This window comes from Ochotona princeps, chromosome 8 (genome assembly GCF_030435755.1).
Source record: "Ochotona princeps isolate mOchPri1 chromosome 8, mOchPri1.hap1, whole genome shotgun sequence".
Taxonomy (NCBI): domain Eukaryota; kingdom Metazoa; phylum Chordata; class Mammalia; order Lagomorpha; family Ochotonidae; genus Ochotona; species Ochotona princeps.
Genome location: NC_080839.1, coordinates 14023704 through 14033412, shown reverse-complemented (window position 1 = coordinate 14033412; position 9709 = coordinate 14023704). Strand labels below are relative to the sequence as shown.

Genomic DNA, 9709 nt, shown 5'->3' with positions numbered 1-9709 from the left:
TTTATAAATAACTCATGAGTCAATGAAACAGTCAAAACAGTATGAAGAAATTTATCTTAAATGAATAATAACGAAGATATGACACATCAAAATCAGTAGGATGCAGCTAAAGTTGTGCTTAAATGGACTTTTACAATCTAAAAATACGTTTAAAGAAAGGAGACTGAAAACCAGCTATCCAAGTTTCCATCTCATGGGACTAAAAAAAAAATCAAACCCAAGACAAGTAGAATAAAAAAGTTAACAAAAGGAGAAACCAAGAAGGTGGAAATGTATCACAAAAAAATGAACAAAATCCAAAGAAGGGTTTGGAAAATGACCAGTTAACTTGTTAGACATTCAGGCTCAACACAGGAAACAACAGGAGGCACAGGCAGTCAATGTTAACATGACAAGACAGACATCACCGAAGACAAATACGATACAATGAATAATTCTTACCAGTTAATTTGACCATTGGGCAAAATAGACAAATGCCTTAAAGATAGCATTTACACACAAAAAATATAGAAATACAAAATCCGAATAATCTCCTCTCTCTTTTCTTGTTTCTCTCTTTTTTAAAAGGTTTACATATTTTTATCAGAAAGGCAGATTTGCTGAGGAGAGACAAAGAAAGATATTCCATCTGCTGATTCGTTTTCCAAATGGCCACAATAGCTGGATGGAGCTGAGCTGGCTCCATCACAGTAGCAGGAGTCACCAGGAGCCTCCTCTGGATCTACTGTGTGGGTACAGGGTCGCAAGGCTTTGTGCCATCTTTTACTGCTTTCCCAGACCATAACTAGGGAGCTGGATGGGAAGTGGAGCAGCTGGGACATGAACTGGCGCCCATATGGAATGCTGAAGCCCATATGGGAGGTGGAGGATTAGCCAACTGAGCCAGCACTCTGGCCCAATCCTATCTCTGTCGAAGAGATTGATTGTGTTTGCAGATGGAATGTGTGCAGAAAATGTTAGTGAACCAAGGACTAAAGACTACCTGCTACTCCCTCACCCGATAAACTGATACACAAACTCAGCCAAGCTTGACACCAAAATTGGAAATTAAGAAAGTTTCATTGATAATAGCAACAAGTCACCAGTAAGGCAATACTTGAAAAACATGAGTGTCACAAAGTCAGCAGGCCAGCAGGTCAAGTTGCAAAATATCCACTGGGTTTTTAAATATCAGCAACAACAGCAACAAGAAAAAAAAGAAAATTTCAAAAACAGAAAATTTGTATCAGAATTAAGAGATGCCAAGTACTTACGACTGTAATAAAAGCTGAGCAAGACTTCTACAACAAACCCTAAAAAATGCAATTCTTCTTTTAAAGATTCATTTTATTCTATTTTTATTGCAAAGTCAGATATACTGAGAGGAGGAGAGAGAGATGAAGATCTTCCATCTGATGATTCACTCCCCAAGTGACCACAATGGCTGGTGCTGTGCCGATCCAAAGCCAGGAGCCAGGAACTTCCTCTGGGTCTCCTACTTGGGTACAGGGATCCAAAGCTTTGGGCCATCCTCGACTGCTGTCCCAGGCCACAAGCAGGGAGCTGGATGGGAAGTGGGGCTGCCGGGATTAGAACCATATAGGATCCTGGCGCGTTCAAAGCGAGGACTTCCACTCTCTGGTTCTCTTCCAAAATGTCCTCCAGCTGCCAGGTTAGGCCAGACCAAAAGCAGGTGCCAGGAATGCCATCTGGGTCTCCCATATGGGTGGCAGGAACCCAAGTACTTGCCTCCCAAAAGCACTAGTAGAAAGCTGAATTGGAGGAACAGAGGTGTGATGTGGGTGTTCCCAGCAGCAGCTTCACCCACTGTGCCACAATGTTGGCCCCAAGAGAAGTTTTTTTTTTTTTTTCAAAGATTTAGTTATTTTTATTACAAAGTCAGATATACAGAGAGGAGGAGAGACAGAGAGGAAGATCTTCCGTCCGATGATTCACTCCCTAAGTGAGCACAATGGCCGGTGCTGCGCTGATCTGAAGCCAGGAACCAGGAACCTCTTCTGGGTCTCCCACACAGGTGCAGGATCCCAAATCTTTGCCCAAGAGAAGTTTTTAAAGCACAAAACAAATGAAAAGATGTGTCACACTCATGGCTGAAAGACTCAAACTTGCTAACCTTTCAGTTCTTGCCAAATTGATCCAAACTTTCAATGCAATCTGCAATCAAATCTTTATGAAGCTACCCATGGGAACTGAGCTGGAAATTCCAGTATTTACCCAGGAATTCATAGGATCAGCTCCCTGCAATAACACTTTTCTGCAGACCCATGATTGAAGTTCTCTGCATTTGTTTCTCACTCCTGCACAGAAGCTGGGCCTTCTACCACAGCAGAAACAGGAACCCTCCCTGGCTGCATGCATAAATCATGATGTTTGCTTGTTAGCAACACTAGGCATGACGTCAGCTGCAGAGTCAGCTAACGGTGGCTGGGAGATGCTTCCATCGTGAGGTGCAGCAGAGCTGTGGCTTGCCCCTGTAAACGTGAGGGCGAGTGCAGTGATCCGAGCTTTAGCTTGAAGCAGGGAAAGTGTCTTCCCCTTCAAGGTAAGTAAAAAAGGCCGTATTTCCCCCTCCCTCCCCTTTCTTTTGGTTTTCTGCAGGTGGCTACACAGTCACCATTGTCCATCAAAGATGCATCATAAGATTTAGACAACTTGAGCTTTGAGTAAGACGGTGTTGGCTGATCCCTCAGTGTTTTCCAAAGCAGGAATAATCCCACTCCCTTTTCCTTCTTTGTTAAATCCTTTGTTATCTGAAGTATTAACCACACCCTGTGAGGTGCTAAAATGCCTGTTTACCAGGGTTCATGCTGAAAATACTGTATAACTTATCCACTTGAAATGAGAATGCAGTATCCACTAAAGTAAAAACCCCACCCCCCTTTCTGAGTTGTGAAGGAGGTAGGGAGGTGAGACAGGATTCTGCCTGTCTACCCTTCATTGGCATCATGCGTCTGCCAACTGTAGCTGTGCAGAAAGGCAGGTCTGTGGGACACAAGGTGCATGGGGTGACAGAATGTCCAACAAAAACAAAATGGCTTAACGGAGAGAAAGCATGCATTGGAGGATAAATGTTGGCTTGACCCTTGGGGTTTGAGCAGTGTCCCCAGGATTTGGTTTCACTCTCTCTCTCTCTCCCTTAGTGACACTGTCTGTACCATGGAGGTGGGAAGGAGGGTTGGGGGAAGTGGCCCCCAGCCCCAAGCACATAGTAGAGCTTTCAGCAGGTTTGGGGCATCAGCCCTAACTGGAGAGTCTAACATCATCTGTCCTCCGTGAGTCCACCCAGGGAGTCCAGGGCAGGGTCTCCACTTCCCCCAGAGGTGGAGCCTGAGACAGTGGAGGTACATGTAGGAGAAGCCTAGCGGGGAGGGAAGGAGCCAAACTCCTGCCAAGTCTTCCCTACTGTAAGCTACAAGATATGGCCACAAGTTATATCCTAGATGGTCTTTCCCTATGGGCTGGGGTAGAAGGAGTGGTGGCGGGGCTGGCATTCTGTATTCTATATCTACCCTGGCAGAGAGAATAGCTCCTTGGGAAGTAGCTGGCGTTGTCTCTCTCCTGCTCTCTTTGGCCTGCTGCCATGTGGTGCCTTCCACCTGGTGAAGTTGCATCAAGCAGACCCTCGCCTTCTAGAAGGCTGAGCCAAACCATTTCCGTTCATTATAAATTACCCAGCATGAGCCGCTTTCTGTTACAGAGCAGATTGAGACCGGAAATGGGTCCCAGGAGCTGGGTGGTGCTGTAACAAATACTTGAAGATGTGGAAGCTTTTGGGGGCTGGATAACGGTCACAGAGGCTTGGCAGAGTGCTGCAGTGAATGCTGGGAAAACCTGTGTTGTCCAGAATGAAGCACTGAGGGCAATTCCTGAGAGGGCTCGGAAGAAGAGGAGAGCTGTAGAGAAAGGTCTGGAACTTCTAAGCTTACTTAAGAGGCCGTGACCTGCATGTTTGTAGAACTACAAGCAGGAAGGCCATTCTGATGAGGTCTTGAGGGCAGAAATGAGGAATAAAATATTGGAAACTGGAGAATGAGCCATCGTTGCTGTAAAGAGGCTAAGAATCTGGCTGAATTGTGCCCACACCTGAGGGCTTTGCAAAAAGCAGAATGTAAGAGTAATTAACTAAGATACCTTGCAAAAGAATTTTTTTCTGCAGAAGCATTTTCTAAGCAAAATATTGCAGGTGTAGCATGGCTAAAGCCTATACAGGAGAACACCAAGAACAAAGAAGTAATTTAAAGAAGGAATTTACAGTTTAGTGTTTGCTTCGGCAGCACATATACTAAAATGGGAATGATACAGTAAACAGCAGCATCATGCAAAGCTTTGATCAGCCCACAGTCTGGCCATGAAAAAAGCTTGTTTTCTTGGGAGAGAACACCAACGTGACCCTTTTGAAAAGGGTTTAGGGTGAATAAAAGGAGGAAGGGGTTGGGGGATGACTGCTCATCAAGATACAGAGAGAGGGACCCAGCGGCTAAAGTCCTCACCTTGAATGCTCCAGGATCCCATATGGATGCTGGTTCTAATCCCGGCAGCTCCACTTCCCATCCAGCTCCCTGCTTGTGGCCTGGGAAAGCTTTGGGACCCTACACCCATGTGGGAGACCCGGAGGAAGCTCCTAGCTTAAGGCTTCAGATCAGCTCAGCTCCAGCCCTTGCGCTTACTTGGGGAGTGAACCATCAGTCGGAAGATCTTCCTCTCTGTCTCTCCTCCTCGCTGTATATCTGACTTCCCAACAAAAATAAAAAATAAATCTTAGAAAAGAAAAAACTAACGGCCACATATTGTTGAAATTGGAAGAATTCTTATTTCTATGAAATAGAGTTTTTTTTTTAATCCAACCAGGTTATATCTCTCAATTTTTCAGCTTCTCATTTCTTCTATAAGATTTAAGTCAAATTAAATCTGTACCTTTCATATTAAACTTATTTCATGCTAAATTTCTTAAGTCTTTTAATGAAGTCTTTTTTAAAAATTCTCACTTTTGATTTTTGCTAATGGGGAAAATATACACAAAGATATGTGGGGATCATTTTAATAAAATACCTTGGATAATCTTGCTGATTTTCCCTATTTCAATTGATTCTTTCATTTTTGGGCCACTTGCATCAAGTAGAACTTGAAAAGCAACATTTTATAATGGTTCTAAGTGGCAATTCTACCTCGGAATAGAATTGGATGAAACTGGTACTGCATTTCATTCTTTGTTATGAAGCTTTCTCTTAATAAGTACGTCTGAAAGGATTGTGAAAGGGATGCATTCCTCTCCTGCAGTCCTGTCTTCACAGTTTTAACCATTTCTTAAACTGTCACCATTTCCTAGTCTGTCCACTTGTCATCGTTTGCCTTACCCCACGCCTGTCTCATTGCATCTTTGTTCTGCTTTCTTATTTTATTCTTTGAAAAACATGATTTATTTGCAAGGCAGAGTGACAGAGAAAGGGAGGAAGAGATTCCATGCACCTGTTCACTCCCTAGATAGCCACAACACCGATGTCTGAGCCAGGCCAAATCCAGGAGCCGGGAGTTGTATCCCGGTCTCTTACTCGGGTGGCAGGAACCCATGTACTTGGGCCATCTCCGCCACCTGCCAAGGTGAATTACAAGGAACTGGACTGACAGCTGAGTAGCTGGGACTCAAACCAGTGCTCTGTCTTGGGATACCAACTTAACCCACTGTATCACAATGCTGGCACCACCTTCTTCATGTTTCTGCTCAGCCACAACCTCTTCCATACTTGCAACATCCTGAAAATCAACCTCTACGCATCCCTTGAATATTCTGTAGATTTCTGTCCCTTCTTCGAATTAAAATCAGACAAACATCACATGAGGAAGAAATAGTCTCACTTTGGTAAACATGGACCATGATCACGTTGTGACCTCTGTTTACAGACCACGACAAATGGACTCTTTCCCCTTTGACGACATCAGCTCCATGATACAGAACGAGGCTACTGAGAGAATCATCTCACCAATGAGTGTTCGGCTCTGCCACCTCCTCATCTCCATGGAGAAGGCAGAGGTGGAGGATGAGGCATTTGGCTCTTTGGAGGAGACGGCAGAGGACTTGGCTGAGGCTACTGAGGCATTTGTAGAGAAGGCCAGAAGGTAATACTATGAAAGAACTCAACCCTTTACTCCCACAGCGCTTTAAAACACCTTTGTAAAAAAGTCACATGTGAAAAAACCACACACTTATTTAATATATTATTATTTATGACTTTGAGTATCTAAGTATTTCAGAACTAGTTCAATTTTCCGCTAAGACACGTATCTGTGTCTCATCAAAGGACTATTAGATTCATCCTTATTGCATTTCACAGGCAATTTTTCTATATAGGCATAAGAATATTCAGAATAGTCTAAACATAACTTAATTTTTTTATTGGAAAGTCAGATATACAAAGAGCAGGAAAGACAGAGAGGAAGATCTTCCATCCATTGATTTACTCCCCAGGTGGCTGCAATGGCTGGAACTGAGCCTATCTGAAGCCAGGAGCCGGGAGCCTCATCTGGGACTCCCACATAGATGCAGAGTCCCAAGGCTTTGGGTCGTCCTCGACTGTTTTCCCAGGCCACAAGCAGGGAGCTGGATGGGAAGCGGGACTGATGGGATATGAACTGATGCTCATATGGGATCCTGGAACATGCAAGGGGAGGACTTTCACCACTAGGAGGCCCTAAGCATAATTTTAATTTGGTCTTTCAGTGCCCTGAGCATGATTCTTCTATTTTTTTTTTAACATAAAAAATGTATCAGATACAGAGAGAGAGAGAGAGGTCTTTCATCCCCGAATGCAGCCAGGGCCAGGCCAGGCCAAAGCCAGGAGCTAGGCGCTCTTATCCCAGTATGCTATGTGGGTGGCAGGACCCAAGTGCTTCAGCTATAACATGCTGCCTCTCCGGGCACACATTATCGAGAAGCTTGACTGGAAGAAGAGGCTGGACCCACTGGTGCTCCAGTATGTGACAGAAGCATCCGAGTGGCAGCTTAACCTGCTGAACCACAGTGCCTGTCCCAATATTCCCCTCTTTACCCAACATTTATTGACCAACCATTAAGGTGCCAGGTACCGTTCTGGGTTCTGAAATAGAACAATCAATAAGAAGGACATTTGAAGTCCCTGTTCTCAGAGGCAGTGGAGATAAAACAAAACACAAGGTTATACTAGCAGAAAAAGTCCAAATACCTAAATAGAAAGTGGGGACAGTAAAGTCATTTCACTGAAGAAATGCATTTAAATGATAAAATATGGAAAATTAACCCAATCTTATGAATAATCATTTTTCCAGTAAGGATGCAAATTTAAATGATAATATCCCATTATTTGGACCCAACATATTAGCAAAAATTAAAGAATGATAACTCAATGTTGGGAGAAATAGATCTCTCATATATTAATGATGGAAATGAGAATTGGTATTTTATTTATTTCTTTTTAAAAATGTTTGTTTATTTGAAGGCAGAGTTACACAGAGGTGTGTGTGTGAGAGAGGTAGGGGGGGAGAGGAAGAGAGAGAGAGAGATAAAAACCTTCTATCCACTAGTTCATGCTCCCAAATGACTGCCATGCCCAGTGCTGGGTCAGGCTTAAGTCAGCATCCTGTGTCTCCCACCTGGATTGCAGAGAGCCAAATACTTGGTCCAACTCTCCCTACTTTCCCAGACACATTGGCAGGGAGCTGCATCAGAAGTGGAGTAACCAGGCCTTGAACTGGAACACTGGCATGTCGAATGTTAGCATCATAGGCTGTACTTTAACCCACCCCGGCAGCACATGGTCAGCCCCAGGACTGGCACTCTAGAGGCCACTTCAGTACTAAAGATCCAAGACTTCAGAAACTAAATGTTTATTGAACTCATTGATTCCAATCCTATTTGGCTGAATGTCTGCAATTATTGAGGCCAGAAGTGTTTTAGACTTCTTTTTAAGTTTGGAGCATTTGCATGTGTGTGAGTTGCCTTGGGGATGGGACCCAAGTGTAAGTATGAACTTCATGTATGTTGCACATATATAATGTTCATATAGACTGAAGGTTATTCTATTCGGGATTTTGAATAATTTTGTATATGAAACAAAGCTTTTTTGATATGGAGTTTTCAAGCGGTGACATGTGTCAGTGCTCGGAAAGTTTTAGAATTTATAGCACTTCAGGCATTGGATCTTTGGATCAAGGGTGTTCAGCCTGAAGCCCCCTGCTCTGAGGCAGGAGGTTGACTTAGAAGTCTTGCTGCCTCAATATGGTATTGAACCACACAGGAACTTGAATCACAGGAGTTGAAGTGGCACAAACTTTGATAGCTACGTCCCCTTACATGTTAACCGTAAGCCAGTGTTTGTGATCAGGAAGCAACAGTGTGACCCAAGTAGGGAGCACAGAGGTCAATGTGTGACTGTCTCAGGCGTTTCTTGAAGCACACACTCCTGTGGCCATGAGCCATTCTTCACCCACAGGCCCTGACCCTCACGCCTTGACCTTGATCTTGCACCTTTGCCGACTTGCGGATCCTTGCCCTGGGTCTCCGGCTCCAGCAGTCGGAGAATTCAGGATTCCAGACGCAGTCTGCCTGCTCTTTCATATCAAGTCACACTGTTACTTTTTACAAACTGCCTGATGCAAAACTTAAAGCTAATGTGGAGCCAGAGTTGACACTAACTAGGCACATACCGTCTTAACAAGTCATCTGCAAACTTCCTTCCTTTTCTTTTACCGCTGTATGTTTCTGTCAGATTTTATTCAAGATCACATAGTAGCTATATAACTAGAAATGTAGAACTCTATTTTAAAATAAGAAAGAAATTGTAATTTAAAAATGAGATTAAGTGAGATTGGTCACCTTCAGATGTCAGCAGGGCGGGGTGAAGCGGTGGTCAAGGAAGAGGGACACTTCTTTGAGTTTTTGTACAATTGGGAAACCTATGAATATTTTTGCAGATACAAATCCATTTAAAACTTTAGAATGGAAGATAAAACCCTAAATTGGAGAAAACAGAGGCATCTAAAAATGGTATTGAAGTAAGCAAACGGGAGTGGGAAAACTTTTTCCTGTCATGTAGATATTCATGAGCCATACAAAATAACCGTCTTGAAGATCAGTCTGTTAGGCCAGATCAAATGATGTCATCAACCTTATGTGTGGCCCGTGGGCTAGGTAAGAGCATAATCTCATGGTGGAAAATAAAAAGAACCTGAGTGCCTAATTTTTGAGCAAGGCACTTCAATATAAACCTTCAATCTCAAGACAAAGCAAACTGCAAACAATTTTTTTTTTTTTTTCCAAATTAGGACGGGCTATCAGCTTTGGATTGTTAACACACTCATGAACAAACAAGTGAATGTGTTGAGGCTAAAGGGAGTCAGGTTTCTCACTCACGGAAAAGAGGGAATTCTAGGAGCAACCCTTGGTGCTGGATGGGGTTAGGCTGCTGGGAGCAGCCATGTCCCCAGATGCAGGAGACAAAAAGTGGAAAAAATTGTCTCATCCACTTGACCCTGTTCCTCAACCCTCCCTGCCCTCATCAGTGGTCCACCCGGGCATGCATCCTTCTGCACTGTGTAAACATCATCAAAAATAAAACAGAAACACTGGAGACAACTGGATATGAACTCACATATATGCCCAACCACATGTCTGTTTACAATGTCTGTATTTCCACGCTCCACCCAGACCTAGAGGTAAAGGTATCCCAGGAGCAGTGAG

General features: G+C 43.6%; 1 protein-coding gene across 1 annotated transcript in view; it reads left to right on the top strand.

Annotated features, from left to right (window-relative positions):
* The window catches only part of LOC118759861 (uncharacterized), a 28540-nt gene that overhangs the window by 1380 nt on the left and 17451 nt on the right, over positions 1-9709 (top strand). The window contains exon 2 of the mRNA XM_058668312.1: positions 5899-6114. Coding sequence (XP_058524295.1) covers positions 5899-6114 — 216 coding nt within the window. The remainder of the gene's footprint in view (positions 1-5898; positions 6115-9709) is intronic.